The sequence below is a fragment of the Sander lucioperca genome, chromosome 5, assembly GCF_008315115.2.
Source record: "Sander lucioperca isolate FBNREF2018 chromosome 5, SLUC_FBN_1.2, whole genome shotgun sequence".
NCBI classification, from domain to species: Eukaryota; Metazoa; Chordata; class Actinopteri; order Perciformes; family Percidae; genus Sander; species Sander lucioperca.
In genome coordinates, this window is record NC_050177.1 from 20,390,661 (window position 1) to 20,409,319 (window position 18,659).

Here is an 18,659-nt window from a genome sequence, read left to right on the forward strand (position 1 = left end):
AAATAAAATGAATTGCCAAATACATTTTAATTGAACAATTATTTAAAGCAAAGATGGAGGACGAATATCCAATCAAAATAATCTCGGCAGTGCCAACAGTCATCGCATCATGATGTTCAGTCTAATTATAGCCAACGCCTAATTAACATCCTTTCATTTCGTGGTTAAAATAAATAGTTTCCTGTATTTTTGTGGCTTCCTCCGGATAGCTTGATGCAACTCATTGTGCGCTTGGTGTGCGTAAAGTGCACACTTTTACGCACGGAAGGATCCGAGCGACCTTGCAATCCGCCGATGGATTTCACAAGACGTTGCAGAGAAAGCGGAAGAACAGTAAGCATTACACACTCCCGCAGGAAGGGGAGGCGAGCATAAAGTTTGTTCGGATTTTCTCACTGAAATATTGAATTTTCCTGCCTTGTATCTGTAGTCTTCGATACCAAGTCTAATGTGACTTTATTGTTCTTTATTTGTTAAATAACTTTAACTTTCAGATTCACAGCATTTAATAAATTATAATGGCTCCACATCCCGTAATCCAGGCAATCATCGACTTTTCGGCTGGAGCAATAGGTGAGCTATCTATCTATCTATCTATCTATCTATCTATCTATCTATCTATCTATCTATCTATCTATCTATCTATCTATCTATCTATCTGTCTATCAATCTATCGACATTGCGCCCTAAAAAGTCAGCAAAAAAGTTCCTTAGCCATCATAGAGATTAGCAAGTCAAGCAAAACCTGTTTCACAGGTATGAATATGCAAACTCACTGGTTGTGTGGGAATTTATGAGTCTCAAAGTCGGCAAATCTGCCAAATTCTGCTTTACTGTAAATGTTGCGTTATTACAGTTTGAAAAACAGTTTCCCATCTTTTTGGTTTGATGCACATGTAGATGTATTGTGAATCTAAATTGATATGCGGGCCTGATCAAAATTTGCGGGGGGGGGGATTTTTCCCAGCGGTCTTTGAGTTTGACACATGTGATCTAGTCCATCCTCAGTGCCTTAAAAAAGTCAAATCTTTTTTCCATTGATAATCATAGTATGCTGAAGATAACCACTCAAACACACAGCAGTGAGATGCATGTACATGTATTTCCTTTTTCCTTCTATTAGGTGTATGAGAACTTTCAATTCAAACTGTTCCTGGGCTCTGCTTTGGACACTTCTGCTCTGATAAGTCATGACATCAGTTGTATGTCTCTTATTGAATCTGACACAGTTCCTTTACAGGAATATATAAAAAAAGAACTCAAACAGCTCAACCAGATCAGGCTCCAGAGGTAACTGCACTGTTCCCTTTAGGAAAAGTGCATTTGGCCAGGCTATTTTTTCCTTTAGAGCAACCAATACGTGGAACTGTCTGTATACCAAGCACAATACGTGAATTATCAACTCTCACCTCATTTTCCAAACAAAAATGGCTACTGCAAAATCACACCTGTTGTCATTAGCTGGGATAATCTGTAATTTGTCCTCTGTTGTTGATCTGTAATTTATGTAATTTTTAATTTATAGGGACCATCAACCTGTCAAGGACTAATGATGGAAATTAGTCTTTGGCTGTAATCCTGTATATTTACATTCTTTGAAATGTTCATTAATATACACTTTCCCTTTTGGAAATAAACTGAAACTTAAGACGCCTCTTGAAATCCTTCCTCAGGTGGTACAGCTTGTGTGCTGAGCGGTCAGCCGTTTGACACCACAAAGGTGAAGATGCAGACATTCCCCACCATGTACCGCGGCTTCATCCACTGCTTTACATCCACCTTTAGGCAGGTGGGACTACGTGGTCTCTACAAAGGCTCGAGCCCAGCCCTCATAGCCAACATCAGTGAGAACGCTGTGCTCTTCTTGAGTTATGGTCTCTGCCAGGATGCCATCCGCTTTGTGTCCAGGACGGAAAAAGGAGCCAGTCTCAGGTTTGACATTTCATAGTATTTATTTGTGTATCCATAATACACTAAGCTCCATAACTTGCTGTGGCGAGGAGCAACATTTGACATATTAGTATTGTACGACATAACAAATACAGTATGAACCAAGACGGTAGTTCTTTAGCTAGTTTCCAGAGCATCAATGAGTTGTCTTGGGCATACGTTTTTCCTGCTAATGACATTTTCAAAGGTTCACATTTCCTCGTCTCCTCCATATTTCCTTCCATGTCCTCCATGACGTGCTGCTTCCTCTATCCACACTCTGTGCAGTAAAGCATTCCACCATGCACTACTGGATAATAATCGAGAGATACATCTCTAACAAAAATTAATCCTTTGCTGCACCCTAACATAGAACTCGTTAAACTTGTTTCAAATTCAATTCAATTCAGTTCAATTCAATTTTATTTATAGTATCAAATCATAACAAGAGTTATCTCAAGACACTTTACAGATAGAGTAGGTCTATACCACACTCTATCATTTACAAAGACCCAACAATTCCAGTAATTCCCCTAAGAGCAAGCATTTAGTGCGACAGTGGCGAGGAAAACTCCTTTTTAGGAAGAAACCTCGGACAGACCCCAGGCTCTTGGTAGGCGGTGTCTGACGGTGCCGGTTGGGGGTGTGATGAACAGTGGCAATAATAGTCACAGTAAAGATAATGGAACAGTGACTAGAAATAGTAGTTGTAGTAGTTCATGGCATAGCAGGGCACTGCAGGGCATAGCAGATCAAACAGGACGAATTAGCCTTTAAACTCAATTAATGTTGACCCCAGTACAAAGAGCAATGTCCTTTATTGCCATATATCCAACTGGTTTAGTTGGTTTTCTCTGAAAATCATCTGTAAATAAAAAAAAAGTTGGTTTTAGACCTGAAAATTTAGATTTTGCATTGCAGGATTTTCTCTCAGGCTGCTTCAAGAAGAGACCTTTTGAAGCCTTTTTAAAAATTGCTTGTTTAATCCAAATGCTAACTTATCCATATTGTAAACCATTATAACCAATTAAATCTTTTACATTGCTGAGATTAAACTTTTCCATGACAAACTGAACAGTGAGCATCTCGAGAAAAGATATAACAACGTGACGAGGAACAACATGCTTCCTGTAATTGGATGTAAAAATATTAGATGGGAATGGTGTGTAGCCAGCCCAGGAGTAAGTCCCTTGGCATTTAATGAGAAGGTTACCTTGTGCTCTGAAGCCTCAATTCTATCAGATCTGAACTAGTAACCACACTCAAAGGAAATCAATTTGGGTACATTCATAGGATGCTTTTCCATTTAGTGCACTTCATTTTCAAAGACATACGGGGCATCTGTGTGTCAGCAGACTACAGCAGAGAAAATGACCTCGGATTTGTGGTTAGGAAAGAATTTCTTTTTTTATTTCTTTTTTTATTTAAAGGTTATTTTTGGGGGGCTTTTCTTTATCAGATAGTACAGATACAGATAGAGAGGGGATGACACGCAGCAAAGGGCCGCAGGTTGGATTCAAACCCGGTCCACTGCCAAGGACTCCATGGGGGGGGGCACATTCTACTGTGTGAGCTAGAGGTCACCCCAGGAATGTATGTTTTTATTTAAGAATTTAAATGTCCTGAGTAATCCTAAAGACTGAGGCTGTCCTCGATTAAAGAAATTCTTTGGCGACTAACACTCACATGATTTTGTCGAATAATCGATTAGTTGATTTAATCGACAGATCTGTAAAACTGAGTTTCTCCACAAGAATCTTGCAAAAAAACACTTTAAAACTTGTGTTTACCAGAGATATGCTCATAGGTGTCTTGGAAATAAGTAATTCAGGATGAAAAATCATAAAAATAACGACTAAAGAAATCTTCCTCGACAAAGACCAAAACGACCGATTAGTCGATTAATTGACTAAGAGTGGGCAGCCCTGCTAAAGACTGAGCTAGGTAGATTACCTGCGCAAAGCAAGTCCTGAAACAAGTTGAAGATTCTGTTTTTGTGTAAGCACTGAATGAAGCTGAAGTGTTCATTTAAGCGTAAGCACTCAGGGAAGTTGAAGTATCAGATGTAGTTCAAGCTGAGAGAAATATAATTTGTCAGTTGATGTGCAGTGGCGCCCCCCAGAAACTTTACATAGCGGTTGTCAGATGAGGCAGCTGGAAACGTAATGTGAAATCCACTAAAAAAACCTTTAAAAAAAACCTTATTATTCATTTCTTCCATTGTACTTCTTCTCATTGCTCATCAGTGATATTCAGAAGGCATCCGCAGGGTCTTTAGCCTCCATCTTCTCCTCCATGGCGATATGCCCCACCGAGCTGGTGAAATGTCGCCTGCAGGCCATGCACGAAATGGAAGCATCTGGCAGGATCACAAGCGGACAGAGAAGGTTAGTGTGACCAAAAACAGAATGTAGGGCTGTGCAATTAATCAAATTTTAATCGTGATTACGATTTCAGCTCCTAACAATCAATTATTTTGATTAAGTGAATTGTCTTGTGTTCAGAATGGAGAGAAAAAAAACGTATGGAAAATGGTAAAAGTATGAAGGTAAATTTCACTGTTCAAGGTGTTTTCACAGTTGATTTGTTTAACTGTTTCACTGTTTTTTTAGCTTTCAATAAATGTATCATCTTTCCAAAAGTCAATGAGTAATCGTGTTAAATAACAACCCAATCTCATGGCAGTTCGTGAAATGGTCACGTTATTTTTAATCTATTGATTCGTGTACACGGACACGTTTATGTCGTTTTTTTTTCCTGGTGGTCAGCATGTAATGGGAAGCATCTATACGGAGGTTAGGTTTAGGAAAAGAAGAATGGGGAAAGGACACGATCCGCAGTCTCTGGGGGACACGGGACAACAACGGGACGGTTGGGTTTAGGAAAAGAAGAATGGAATGGGGAAAGGAACTGCAACACGCGGGACACAATCCCCGGTCTCCGGGGTGAAAGTCCTGTGTTGTTTGACCCATCCACTACCCCGACCAACCCTCCTACGTGGATTTTTGGCATTTCATACTACTTGCTACTGTAGTCGTGCTGTGATCACGAAAGATGCTTCCCATTTAAATACATTAGTTTAAAAAAACGTGCTGACCACCACGAAAAAAACAAGATAAACGTGTCCGTGTACACGAAACAATAGATTAAATAACGTGACCATTTCACAAACTGCCGTGAGACTGAGTTGTAAATAATCACCATTTCAATATTGACCAAAATAATGTGTAATAACATGTTCAGTTTCAGTATCATTTTATACACTTTTGACTGTGTTTTGTGGTGTGACTTCAGCACAGTGTGGGCCGTAGTGAAGACAGTGTTGAAGACAGACGGCCCCCTGGGTTTCTACCAAGGACTGACATCCACCATGGTGAGGGAGATACCAGGTTACTTCTGCTTCTTTGGAGCCTATGAAATGTGTCGGTCTAAATTTGCGCAGCACATGGGCACGGACAAGGACAGTATAGGTATGGTTATATTGTTTTTTCATTTATATTTAATGAGACATGTTTGCAGTTTATGATGTGCACTTGGTTCTGTGATCTGCACCCACAAAATCATTTTGGTTTTTGCAGGTGTTCTTCCACTCATGTTCAGTGGTGGATTTGGGGGAGCTTGTCTGTGGTTGATGGTCTATCCCATAGACTGTGTGAAGTCCAGGATCCAGGTGTACTCTCTAGCTGGGAGGCAAGAGGGCTTCATGAAGACCTTCATGGGCATCATACGCACTGAAGGTCAGATTTGAACGTGCATTTTACCAGATGAAAATGATTAATTTTTGTCTGTTGTTGTCTTCTCAAATGCCTCTAAAGTTTCTACATCCAGACCATATTTGCGACAACAGGGGAACACAGCTGACTGGTTTACATCACATGACCATACAATCATAGTTTGAAAGACAGCAACTGTACAATTTGGCTTTTTGGGAATAACCTTGGTTCAGTAGAGAACAATGCTGATGCAAACACACACTTACCGTCTAGACTTGTCCCTTTCATTCGGTTCATAACCACTTTAGACATTCAGAAATCAGAAATAACCTCTGCAGAGACACACTTCTCACTTTAATAGTTTATAAGAGTTAAAGCTTTAGTGCGTAACTTTTTCATATTGAACGTCTGTGTAAACAGTAAACCTTTACACCTTAAGCCTCCTATTGACATAAAACCTGAGTGAAAAGTACAAAACTAGCCCTGACTGGGTTAAAAGGGGAGCCAAAATTTTAAAGGTCCCATATTATCAGGTTTATACTTGTATTTTGGGTTTCTACTAGAACATGTTAATGTTCACAAAACTCATACTATCTGTCTGAATCTACCTGTATTCACCCTCTGTCTGTAACGCTCCATTTTTGTCTTTAAGCCCCCATCCAGAAAAAGCCCAGTCTGCCCTGATTGGTTAGCGTTTCTAACTTTTGCATCTGCATTCTTCACTGCACCCGGGGAATGACTGTAACGGCACTGTATCGGCCCTTTCTACCTTTATAAAGTATAGTTGTGACATTACAACCGTACGGAAGTCCTAATGGCTCGATTAAAGGCACAGCTCCTAAATAGAGGCTGTGTGCATTTCTCTGTGGATGTGAACCTTTTGATACTTTCACAGTATTTATAAAGCTCCCTGACCTGCTTTATAATAAAAAAGACATGGAAATCTCTCTTTTCACAATATTGGACCTTTAAGACTTTGAAAAGCTCTGAATGCACCACTACTGGTCTTACTGTGACACAAAGTGTGAATGCATTTTGTTACTTATTACTAACCCTAACCACCTGTGGGGATCTCTTGTTCCACAGGGTTCACTGCTCTGTACTCGGGCCTGACTCCTACCATGATACGCACCTTCCCTGCCAATGGAGCCCTCTTCCTGGCTTATGAGGTCAGTCGCAAGTTCATGATGAAGACAGCTGGTGAATGATGTGGAGCATCTTTGCAACTGAAGAAAGTATGGTGCCGAAACACTGCCTTGCCCTGTGTATTTTTAAAATGAGATGACCAAATGTTTTTATTGTGTCCTGTTTGATTATGATTATTATTATTATTATTTTTTTCTGTCGCTTTGACTCTACTGCCCACTGTGAGGAATGTGTAAATGTAATTAAGACCATTACACCCTCTGACGCTAAGAGGATTGTCATAACTGTGGAGGAGGTTAGGGGTATTTTCCAGCGCAACAACCCAAAGAGGGCATTAGGGCCTGACCACAGCAGTGCACATATACTACAATCCTTTGCCTGGGAATTAGCCCCTGTGTGGAAATCCATCTTTCAGTTGTCAGTTGACACACACACCATCCCACTAGCGTGGAAAACATCTCACATTAGACCCCTCCCAAAAAAAAACAATGTCCCAAAGAATATAATGATTTTCGGCCAATAGCCCTTACATCTGTGATCATGAAGTCACTGGAAAAGATCATGGTTCAACACCTTAACAAATATCTATGGAAGCAACATGACCCATTTCAATTTGCATATAAACAAGGTCGTAGTATGGAAGATGCAGTGATTAATCCTTATCTTATTCTTTGGTATTTTTAATTTCTCACAAACAGGGTTCAGCTAGTCAAAGTAAATGACACACTCTCTTCTCCAAATACAACTAATGTTGGAGTACCCCAGGGCTGTATTAGCTCCTCTGTGTTGTTCACTTTATATACCTCCCGACTGCACCACTAGTTTGCCAAACCAGTTTCTGTTAAAATACTCAGATGACTCCACTCTATTGACCCTGTCTACCAAATTTGATGACCCTACACTGTACCAGGGCAACGTGGATTGGTTAGTTGAGTGGTGTGATAAAAACACTCATTATTAACACTGCGAAGACAGAGGAAATCATCTTTGGAAAACCCCAGAATTGTCAACTGCCCCCAGTGATGATTCACAATTCAGTAATCAGTCAAGTCCCAGTCTACAAATATCTGGGTTTTTCTCCATAGATTGAGATCCTTTGGAGCTAGTAGCCATATAATTTCTTTGTTTTTCACATCAGTAATTCAGAGTATCGTGCTCTATTGTAGCACTGCTTGGCTGAGTAGCCTATCAGTTAAAAATAAAACAAAGCTATTTGATCAAATTAAAATTTGTTCAAAGATTATAGGACTACCTGTAGCACACTCCTTTCAGGAAGCTCACAATAATAGTATGCTCAGACTGGCCAGGAATATTTCAAATGACTCCTCACATGTTTTGCACAGAGAATATCAGCTTTTGCCTTCAAACGGACGCTTCAGAGTTCATTCTTTCAATCGCAACAGACTTAAAAACTCTTTCATACATCAATCTATCCTATTGTTAAACCAGCTACATTAAATCCAGTGCAATATTTATTCAGGGTTATAAGTCTCCAAGACCTTGTCTGTGTGTATGTTCATGTCATTTTCTCTTGTTATATACATGTATGCTTTGTTTTCTTACTTGGGTGTTTGTGTAATTTGTGGTAATGTTTCATGTATGCCCTTTGGTGCTATTCATCTTATTTATGTCTGTATGTATATCTATGTCCTCTTTTTATATGTGCTTCCCAGGGATGCAAAAAGAATTTCAGGCTGACAATAAAAGTTGTATCGTATTAGATGTGACCTAAACATATTGGTGCTATTGGTATCCCAGGACTGTCTACAGTGCTGGCCACAGTCATTTCAAATAAAGTTTTAATCTTAAAATCCATCAGTTTTATTGGTATACTTCTCCTGCTGTGAATACATTTGATCATGGTGCACGATGCCTGGATCGAAAATTGGACAAAACAAAGTAAAGCTGCAAAAAATATATATATTTTGTTCTGATTATAATTGTAGTTTAAAATTTGGAATTAAAGACAAAAAATAATAACCTAAATAAGTAGGAATTTCAATTTGTCTTTTTTTAAGTGAATTTGTCTTTTTTGGAAATAATTAAAAAAAAAAAACTGCCAGAAATTATGAGTGGTCTCGCGTGATTGAATATAAAACAGCCCTGAGTACACACCATAGATGGTAGGTACACACATAGAAACTAACACATTGATCTAGTTTGCATTTTAAACCCACAAACCTGCGGGCCTGTTGTGTGTCGTGTCGTGAATAACTAAAGCTGGGTTCACATGCACCCATCATGTCAGTCCGGCTGTTTTACATACTGTGATTATTATCTACATTACTCTCAGTTACTCAACAATTCTATTACAATTGGCAAGAAATATGTATAAGTATATTTTCTTTTTCTTTTTTTAAATTTGGGTAAATTTCCGAGCCAGGCGAGGTGCTTCGTGCATCTGGTATGGATGCCTCCTGGGGGAGAGGGACGTCTGGGCCACCATACTTGACCTGTTGCCACTGCGACCCAAACCTGGATCAAGGGGATGACAATAGATGGATGAATAGGTAAATTTCCATTATGAGGGAGGACAGACATGAGCATGCTCACACCTCCCTGTGCCTGCACTAGTGCTCATGTTTCACGACTTTAATGCCACTTATTGTTTATTCATAAGCTGCCCTCACCAGGTGTCAGACTCCTGGAAATGAATGTAGGAGAATAATGGAAAAGCACATATAGCTGAGCTTTACGCTTTCCAAAACAGGATCCACATAGGGGCTGGTTAAGCTCTGTGGGTTATGTTACCTGCTGACACACGTATGTGTGTGTGTGTGTGTGTGTGTGTGTGTGTGTGTGTGTGTGTGTGTGTGTGTGTGTGTGTGTGTGTGTGTGTGTGTGTGTGTGTGTGTGTGTGTGTGTGTGTGTGTGTGTGTGTGTGTGAGGGAAGGGGACAGGCCACACCCACACCCTGCAGGAAGAACAGACAGGTAAACAGGTGCATCGCCGCTCCACTTGCACCTGACAACAAACGGACTTATGATCTCAACAACGTCCAGCACGGCCGACATGGTTACACAAGGTAAACTGGAGCTCAACGCTGTGGAGAATGTCGAAGGTAACGTTTTTTTGCTAGCAGTGTTGATTATTGTATATCTCTTTTTTTAATGTTACACGCTAATAATACAACGTTACAGCACTACAATATATTGTGCAAGCAGGAAGGCAAGGAGAAGAGAAGGAGAAAACTAGACATAGCAAAAATACCAAACATAAACAAAAATATATATTAATTATCTGTTATACTGATTGGCTGGCACATTAGCTCTTTGTCCAATCAAACCGGATTCAGACCCTAAATTGGGATTCCATTTCGTATGATTTAAAAAAAATACATTCTTACCAATTTTTGGGTAATTTTATTTTGGATTAAAACATAATACAAAATCAATCCACGTTCCATTCCAAGTCCAAGTCAATAGACTTGGACTTGGAATGGAACGTGGATTGGTTTGTAACACAAATTATGGAACACTATTACAAGCAATAGCTTGTAATAGTGTTCCATAATTTGTGTTTTTGCACAAAATTAGGAAATTTGGATACTGAATATGATTGTATTTTCCAGTGAAACTGCTCTGAGAAGTCCAAAATGTCCCAGCTTCTTCCTTTAACAGCACTTGAAAAATGCTGAGCAGTTTGTTGATTGATTGAGCAACAAATTTAGAAAAAAAATGCCAAATATTCGCTGATTCTCAGATCTGAGCCTGAGCCTCTATTCTCCGTCTCATCATTGTAAATTCAATATCCTTGTGTTTTGGACTGCAATTGAAGATGTTTTGCATTTGTTTTACTAATGTGTTGACATTTTATAAGTGATCGAATAATTAACACATTACTGAAAGAGAGAACGACATCACAGGGTAAGCATTTTAAGGATGGGGCATCAATAGGTTCAGTAGCATGTGTATGTGAAGTAACATTACTGCATTCATTGCATGGATGTTTTGTGTCTCATTGATAAAAAGGTGCTGTCCCACTGGATCATATTAGAGCTGTAATTGGTCCTTAAAGGTTAGGCCCGACAAGGCCCGACCCTGACAGAATTCGGCCCGAGCCCGACAAGTACATTTTGATTGACAGCTTTTTAAAAGCCTGAACCTGTTTACAGCCCGACATTATTCAAATGTGCTCACGCACACAGCTCTTTTGCCTTTTGTCAAGAATGAATCATTTATACATTTTTTAACATAATTTATTCATAACTAACGTAGGCTATAGGCCACTTGGAAGTTGGAACAAAGAAATAAAATAAGTCCTACAGAGGCCAACCCCCATTTCACCTCCTCAGCATCCATTTTCGCACTAATCGAAATGCATCACCTGACCGCTCATTTACAGCGCAACCCGGAGCGCAAGCCCGAGTCCGGCCCGAGCCCGTGTAAAATGATAGAAATTAAGACCAGACCTGTTCGGGCAAAGATCTTCAGCTCTAGATCATATTACTGTTTAATTAGGGGAACAACACAACAATCTTTGGTCTGGATTTAAATGCTCACTAATGCAGAACAGAGGTCATGGAAAATTATGAAAATGGGATGAAAAATGTGCAAAATAATGTACCTCTCTTCAGTGATGGAGTACTAGAGTCACTGTTCTCTGGACGTGTGATTGGACTTGGACTCACACACTGATGACCTGGACTTGAACTCAAGCATTCAAATAGGACTTGGAAGTTGGATGAAGTTTCTGACTACTTTTATTTGTAATAGGTCATGAACTCGGACTGGTCCTGGACTTGGACTCAAGTCTGACTCAAGTCGTTATTCTCTGGACTTGGGATTTGACTCGGACTCAGGTAATGGTGACTTGACTCGGACGCGACTCGGACTATCCTTTTGGTGACTCCGACTTGAAGTCGGACTCGAACACTGGGACTCTAGACTTGACTCGGACTCGACAGTCGTGGCATGACTACAACTCCAATGCAAGTTTGTAAAGTGTTTTTTACTCTCTCTACAGCTAAAAACACAAAGGGACTGGGATGTTTCGGTTGGCTGTTGGTCCTCATATCCCTCCTCTTTGTAACAGCGACCCTTCCGCTCACAATATTTATGTGTGTTAAGGTAGAGTATATTCTCAGGACACTAATGAAGTGGCTTGACTAGTATTTGTTTATGCCTATACAGATGTCTTTGTTTTGGATATGTATTCACTGCTCTGGAATTAGACCGTTTTTGTGACAATTTTTTAAATTCCAACCAAGTTTAAAACATTTCCCTTGTGAATTCTTGGCAGAAAAGGCTTTAACTAATTGTATCAGTCTGGCCAAAACAGTTTAGAAGCTGTTTTGAGTAAAGAACATTTTGATTTTATATATAAAGGGGACAGGTGACACACAGAACCAGGAACATTTAGGCAGGATCTGTTCAGAGATGATACTTTTTAAACGGATTCAGAAAAATGCATTGTTGGCCAATCCAATGATGAAATGTGCACGTTATACACAGTGGCTGAGCTCTGAGAGAAACCATCATTACGCTAATTTGTTTTTGTCTTTTGTTTTTTCTTATGTTCTCTGGCTGTATTTCTAACATCCAGATAGTGAAGGAGTATGAGCGAGCCGTCATTTTTAGACTCGGCCGGATCACCGACAGGAAACCTAAAGGGCCAGGTCTGTCACTGAATGTGTTACATACGTGAAAAAAAGTCTGCTTAGAAAGTTTTACATACTATGATCTATTTGGTAGTGATGTCCAAATGAAGCTTCATGAACCATTAGTTGCATTTGTTGAACCCACTAGATGGTGCTCTTGGTTTAAAGAAAAGGCTAAAAGAATAGCAATTCAGTGTTCAAAGAGCGCTAAGCAGGGTTTATGTCTTTCTAGGACTTTTCTTTGTTCTGCCTTGCACGGATACCTTTGTGAAGGTCGATCTGAGAACTGTGTCCTTTGACATCCCTCCACAAGAGGTACATTTTTTTGTGTGCATTTGTTGTTTTTACATGTGGGAATATCATTTGTGTCTCTCCTGTATCAACGCTTGTCTATATCATTAATGAAAACTGTCATCTCCCTAGCTGATCTTAATTGTAGCTTTCTACCTTGCAGATCCTAACCAGAGACTCCGTGACAGTGTCTGTGGATGGCGTGGTGTACTTCTGCATACAGTGCCCCATCTCATCTGTGGCCAATGTGTCCAACGCACACTCATCTACGCGGCTGCTTGCTCAAACCACCCTGAGGAATGTACTCGGTACCAAAAACCTTGCAGAACTGCTGTCTGACAGAGAGGGCATATCGCACAGTATGCAAGTGAGGGTAAACTCTAGGTAATAGGGTTTATGAGGAGCTGGGGGGCAGAAGGAATGGTTGAACATAAAATCTAAATTAATTCATGTTCCAGTGAACCCTTCATGAGTGAATTCTTTTTGACATCGTAGGGACAACAAAACACACCAACTACTTCTGTTTTAGTCTTCATCCAAACACTAAAGTCAATGGACCAATCCCAAAGTCCGGACTCACAGACTCACAGACTTTGGTGCGCGTCCTCGCGAAATCCGTAAGGGCTTAGGGTTGTCCCAATGTCGAATTTCAAAGGGCGTGAGGGTTTGAGTACACACTTACCGAGCCCTTTCCGTGAGTTTGCATCGATGCAGACTTCACCAAAGGGAATTACCCACAGTTCAAAGCGTTTTACCGCAGAGACCATAGGGAAATCCGGAAATTACAAAGGTAAACAACGGCACGACACACGACCACGGAACACAGACCAACCTGTTGTCCAGCTTGTAAAACAAGAGTTTGAAAAAATTTGGAATCAGGCAGCCGTCTCCTTTACCTTGGCCGTGTGGAAAGCAACAAACTTAAAATTATAATTCCCAAACCGGCAAGTGTCAGCAACATCTTTGTTATTAAACATCACCAAGGTAACGCGTGAGCTCGTGAAGCGCTGTCCCAATCCCATGTATACCTATCTGAGCCCATGTGGCCTCACACACGCACACACTTAGCACCTGAGATCAATTAAGTCTGTGAGTCTTTAGTCCTTAGGGACTGTATTTAATTAAGGGGCCACAGGAAGAGTTTTGTGGCCTTTAACCTAAAAAGACGTGACCCTCCCCTCATCAGTAATAATTTTCCTATGACCCTCCCCTCGCGTGCAAATTTGCACTTAGCAAAGAAGTATAGATACCATTTGATTTTTACAGCCATAACATACAGGAGTTAACCTCTGCATTCTCATCTTACACATCCCACTCCTCTGTTATGGTGTGGTGGCCATTTCAGTAGATTTACTTATTAACATTGTTGTGGAAACACAGTAAGCATGGAAACTAAATGCACACTTCATGCATTACTGCATTACTTCAAATACTAAGTTACTCCTCTAGTAAACTAGTATTCATATGAAATAAAACAATAAAACACTGAGACCATGCAGCAAAGGACGCTGGGATATAACCAATTCAACACCGGTTGCTATGGACTTGTCACTATCGTCATTGTATATTTTAGCACATAGGTAAAGCTGCCGAAGCTGAACATTATATTCCAAAACAGATATGTTTATTTTTAAAGTTTTTAAGTTACATTGTAACAATTTAACAATTCGCCCTTATGAAATCCAATCGCGGCACGGCTGTTTTGGAATGCAATAGACAGACACTTAAATTCAACTAAAATGTAACAGTGAACAATCAGTGTTGGACCTACAGTCTGTTGAGATGCCTCTCCAAACTCACCATAAAAGGTTAAGACACGTTGAGAAAAAAGATCCGCATTTTGCCGTAATCCAATGACACAAAAAAAAGTAATCCACAGCGATCAGTAGATCCACAAAAAGGTAAATGATACGGTGTATCCAGAAAGGCCGATATGAGCGTCACATATGAGGCCTCTCCACTTCGCTGTTTAAACAAAGTGGAATAAACGATATTTATTTAATATCTGGTCATGCCAGATGTAATTATTCCACTAATTTTGAAACAATGCAACTACCCGTTTGAGCCACCAGGGGGGCCTCCTGCCCCCCCAGCAAACTCCGCGTATGTGGTCAGAACCATCTGCTAGGGGGCCGAGACTGAGAGCTACATGGATAAATATGCACCAAACAAGCCCCTTTGAAATTTTGCTCTTTTCATGAATAAAAAAGTTGGGTGACCCCCCCACCCAGACTAAAAAATGTTGGATGACCCTCCCCTCAGCAGAAAATAAAAAGACATGACCCTCCCCTATTTTCCTCCGGTGGTCCATTCCATAAATACCGAACGATCCCTTATTCCTCAGGGCTCACTTTGGGATTGGGCCATTGTGTGTTTTTCTAAGAACTTACAGTTTGAATACAATGTGTAACCCATCAACATTCTCCGGACAGCTCGTGCAGCAGACTTTGAAGCTGTACTGTTGAACTTCAGATTTACCTTACGCTTATTTGTTTGCGTTTTGACAAGGTGCACAATTCGTACATTTGAAAGGAAAGCATAGCAGAGAGGACAATCACTGTGCTTTTCAGGACCCTGAAAATCTAGATGGATAATGAACTCTATTGTAAAATATGTCCATAATAGGGTTAAAAATGATTTATAAAACAATTAATAACACTGAAAAAACATTACTCAAAATGTAAAGCCCAGATTAAAAAGATACGTCTTTAGTTTAATTTAAAAAAACAAGGCAGTCAGTTCCAAAGTTTAGCGGCATACTATACAATACCATGACTTTTAAATAGTGGTTTACTAGCTGCAACCAGCACCAGCAAGTAGGCACTGCAGACTCAGGCACCTGATTCGATCAAAGGTGCAGACTGTGCCTTTTTGTGTGAGTTTGCGTGGTCTTCCAGACGTTCTATGACAAACTATACTACTCTGACGTTTTTATGACTTCTTTTGACATACTATATAGTATGACTACGTTTGATATACCATCACTATTTTATCACTTTTTTTGTCGTACTTTATTATCACTTTTTTTTATCACTTTATTAAACATATTATACTGTGACTTTTTTCGATATACTTTGCCATAATTTTTTACAAAATTCTATACTATGACTTTTTTCCACATACTATACAGTACTATGACTTTTGACATACTACACTATGACTTCTTTAACACTTTTTTCGGCAAACTTTACTATGAATTTTTTATCACTTTTTAAGACATACTATACTATGACTTCTTTCGACATACTATACTATGACTTTTTTTAATCATTTTCTTCGAGCTAGTTAAGTGTGATAGAATGCTGTTTGTACATTTGAACATTGGTTGTAGGTTATTTTTTTCGACATACTATACTATGACTTTTTTATCACTTTTTTCGACATACTACATCACTTTTTTATAACTTTTTTATCATTTCTTTGACATACTACTATACCATGACTTTTTTTGACATACTCTAGTACAGGGGTGGCGAACCTGTGGCTCTTGAGCCGTATGCGGCTCTTTGCCTGCTCCTGTGAGGCTCTTACTGTGTGGCTGGGGGCTGTGTCATTGGTTGATTGTTGTTTTTAACTTTTCTGAAACATACAGTATTTCAGATAAGTAAAAAAAAAACACATTTGAATGCATCTGCCAATACATTTGCCAATTATTTTAAAATGGAAAATAATGCAGCAGAGTTTTGAGGACAGATTCTGCAACCTGAGGAAAAACAGCGGCCACAGATCACCTTCCACGTTAACCCTTTCACTGCTGAATCCGATTGTTTGAAAGCCCCTTTAGTGACAAATGAGTGAGAGAGTTGCTTCGAGTGGCCACAACCGAGTTCAAGCAAGACCTGAAAGGGATTGTGGATAACAAAGACTGTCAGGTTTCCCACTGAGTCAATCTAAGTGAGAAAAAACTATGAAAACTGCTATGTATTATGACTGTCATCAGATCTGGAAGACACTGTTGCTGTTGTAGTGTGGACATGCATGTGTTGTGTGGCTTTTTGCTATGGTGTGTTTTTTTTTGTGGCTCTTTATACCTAACTGGTTGGCCACTCCTGCTCTAGTATGACTTCTTTCAAACATACTATACTATACTATACTATGACTTTTTAGCACTTTTTTCTACATACAATACTTGCGATATACTATGGCATGATTTTTTTAACATTCTATACTATGACTTTTATCGACATACTATACTATGACTTCCTTTGACATACTATACTATGACTTTTCATCATTTTTTTTCGACATTATTATCTTATTTCCCTGCAGGAATCTCTGGATGTGGCCACTAATCCGTGGGGTATTAAGGTGGAGCGTGTGGAGATCAAGGATGTGAAGTTGCCTCAGCAGCTGCAGAGAGCCATGGCAGCAGAGGCAGAAGCCAGCCGGGAGGCCAGAGCCAAGGTGAAGAAGAGGCTGTAGTTTTTTGTTGCGTTTCAAAATCATAGCCACTGTCCCAGCAATAGAAGAGTGGGTTTAATGCACCTTTGTTCTATTGTTGTTGATCAAGGCACCATGCGGTCGTCGTTTTGAAAATGATGATAAAACTCAAAAATACCTACAGAATTAAATCTCTATGATCCTACCAAAACGTTGTAGGCTAATGTGTGTGAATGAGGGAAAGTAAACAATACTGATGGATTCTTTAATGATATGAAATGAGATGAAACAAGGTGATTTGATGGTTAAACAACTGTGTTTGGTCTCAACTTAAGCTAGGACTCCAAAACAATATTGTACTTGTGTTTCCAACTTCCCTTTATTAATCATACCACACCCACAATAACTATGGTGTGGCCGATTTGCCAATCAATGGCTTATCTGTCAATCAAAATAAGTGGATCCGAACTAGAACCAAAATATGGGGAGTCTTGAAATAATAACTACTTACAATTTTGGCTCCTTTAGAGGGCATTGAAAGATTTCATTTAATTTCCCTCTTAATGCACTATAACAGTGAAAAAGGAGGGATGCTGAGAGGGAACATTTGTAAAAAGTAATGTTTTTCTATGTGTGCTCCAGATCATTTCTGCAGAGGGAGAGATGAATGCCTCCAGGGCTCTGAAAGAAGCCTCTCTGATTATTTCGGAGTCCCCCTCTGCTCTCCAGCTGCGATACCTGCAGACCCTCCATACCATCGCAGCAGAGAAGAACTCCACCATCATCTTCCCTATGCCCATGGATATATTGCAGAATTTTATGAAGTAATGATATTATTGTTATATAGCTATTGTTACTGTTAAAGCATGGGGGGAATGACAAGAAGGTTTATTTGTTTACTATATGCAATTTATATTGCTATTCTGGTATCTGGTCCTTTGCTGTGAATAATGGTGTCTTTGTAAGCCTGTTTCAGCTGGGCATATTTTTTGTTATGCATGACACAATAATAAAAATTATTTATTCATTCATTCATATAAGCTTCAGTGGTATTCTTTTAGACAATGTAAGGTCTAAGACACCTAGCAGTCTGCATTATCACTTCTTCTAGAAAGTTTACCCTCATAAGATTGGCAAAACAGAATCATTATGTATTTAACAGAGGTGGGGGACTCGAGTCAGACGAGTCGCAAATTTGAGGACTTGAGACTTGCTTGACTTCCAATGATAAACGACTGGCCTTTGAATTGGTATTCAAGACTTGAGACAAATGACTTGAAGGAACCTGATTTCTTATTAATGTAGCATTTTTTTTCATTTGCTCTTTTCAAGACATTGAGAAGTTTGTTTTTGAAACATGACTTGTGACTGGTGATTTTTCGTGCAATGCGCGCCAACCTGGCAACCTTCCAGAGCGTGGTAGAACAGCAGAGGTCATTGCAGGAGGCAGCTGTCATTCAGGGAGTTATCCTAAAAATAATAACATTTGGATTCAAGGATTATACTGTATAGTCGATGACCGTAGTAAGAAGAGAACAGTGGTGTGCAAGGTCTGCAGCTCAGAAATCACGGACACGACCACCACAACATCTAACTTGATC

At 39.6% G+C, this 18,659-nt stretch overlaps 2 protein-coding genes and 1 long non-coding RNA gene across 4 annotated transcripts; 2 read left to right on the forward strand and 1 right to left on the reverse strand.

Annotated features, from left to right (window-relative positions):
• Positions 1 to 436: 436 nt before the first annotated feature.
• Positions 437 to 8,603, forward strand: slc25a15a (solute carrier family 25 member 15a). Its single transcript, XM_031297487.2, has 6 exons — positions 437 to 573; positions 1,674 to 1,932; positions 4,176 to 4,316; positions 5,224 to 5,399; positions 5,508 to 5,666; positions 6,729 to 8,603. Exons 1-6 carry the CDS (start codon positions 519 to 521, stop codon positions 6,848 to 6,850), a joined length of 912 nt encoding a protein of 303 aa, XP_031153347.1. The 5' UTR covers positions 437 to 518; the 3' UTR covers positions 6,851 to 8,603.
• Positions 692 to 17,576, reverse strand: LOC118495030. Its single transcript, XR_004897318.1, has 3 exons — positions 17,566 to 17,576; positions 16,116 to 16,120; positions 692 to 745 (listed from the first exon to the last, which is right to left on the reverse strand). It is a non-coding gene; the product is annotated as an uncharacterized LOC118495030 (long non-coding RNA).
• stoml3a (stomatin (EPB72)-like 3a) lies at positions 9,698 to 18,094 on the forward strand. Of its 2 annotated transcripts, none has more exons than XM_031297488.2 (7): positions 9,698 to 9,849; positions 11,754 to 11,857; positions 12,333 to 12,405; positions 12,620 to 12,702; positions 12,842 to 13,045; positions 16,948 to 17,082; positions 17,701 to 18,094. In XM_031297488.2, the coding sequence occupies exons 1-7, from the start codon at positions 9,771 to 9,773 to the stop codon at positions 17,884 to 17,886; spliced, it is 864 nt and encodes a 287-aa protein (XP_031153348.1). In that variant the 5' UTR covers positions 9,698 to 9,770; the 3' UTR covers positions 17,887 to 18,094. The 2 variants fall into 2 exon arrangements, with proteins under 2 accessions (XP_031153348.1, XP_031153349.1); XM_031297489.2 differs by having other exon boundaries at positions 9,703 to 9,849; positions 11,754 to 11,847.
• Positions 18,095 to 18,659: the final 565 nt, after the last annotated feature.

What these genes read in the sequence shown, in the direction of transcription:
- slc25a15a (XM_031297487.2), top strand. Translation starts at nt 519, where the DNA reads ATGGCTCCACATCCCGTAATCCAGGCAATCATCGACTTTTCGGCTGGA. An exon ending in ATCACAAGCGGACAGAGAAG is followed by an intron (nt 4,317 to 5,223) that starts GTTAGTGTGACC and finishes GTGTGACTTCAG; the next exon opens with CACAGTGTGGGCCGTAGTGA. An exon ending in CACGGACAAGGACAGTATAG is followed by an intron (nt 5,400 to 5,507) that starts GTATGGTTATAT and finishes TGGTTTTTGCAG; the next exon opens with GTGTTCTTCCACTCATGTTC.
- stoml3a (XM_031297488.2), top strand. Translation starts at nt 9,771, where the DNA reads ATGATCTCAACAACGTCCAGCACGGCCGACATGGTTACACAAGGTAAA. An exon ending in CGCTGTGGAGAATGTCGAAG is followed by an intron (nt 9,850 to 11,753) that starts GTAACGTTTTTT and finishes CTCTCTCTACAG; the next exon opens with CTAAAAACACAAAGGGACTG. An exon ending in GCCGGGAGGCCAGAGCCAAG is followed by an intron (nt 17,083 to 17,700) that starts GTGAAGAAGAGG and finishes TGTGTGCTCCAG; the next exon opens with ATCATTTCTGCAGAGGGAGA.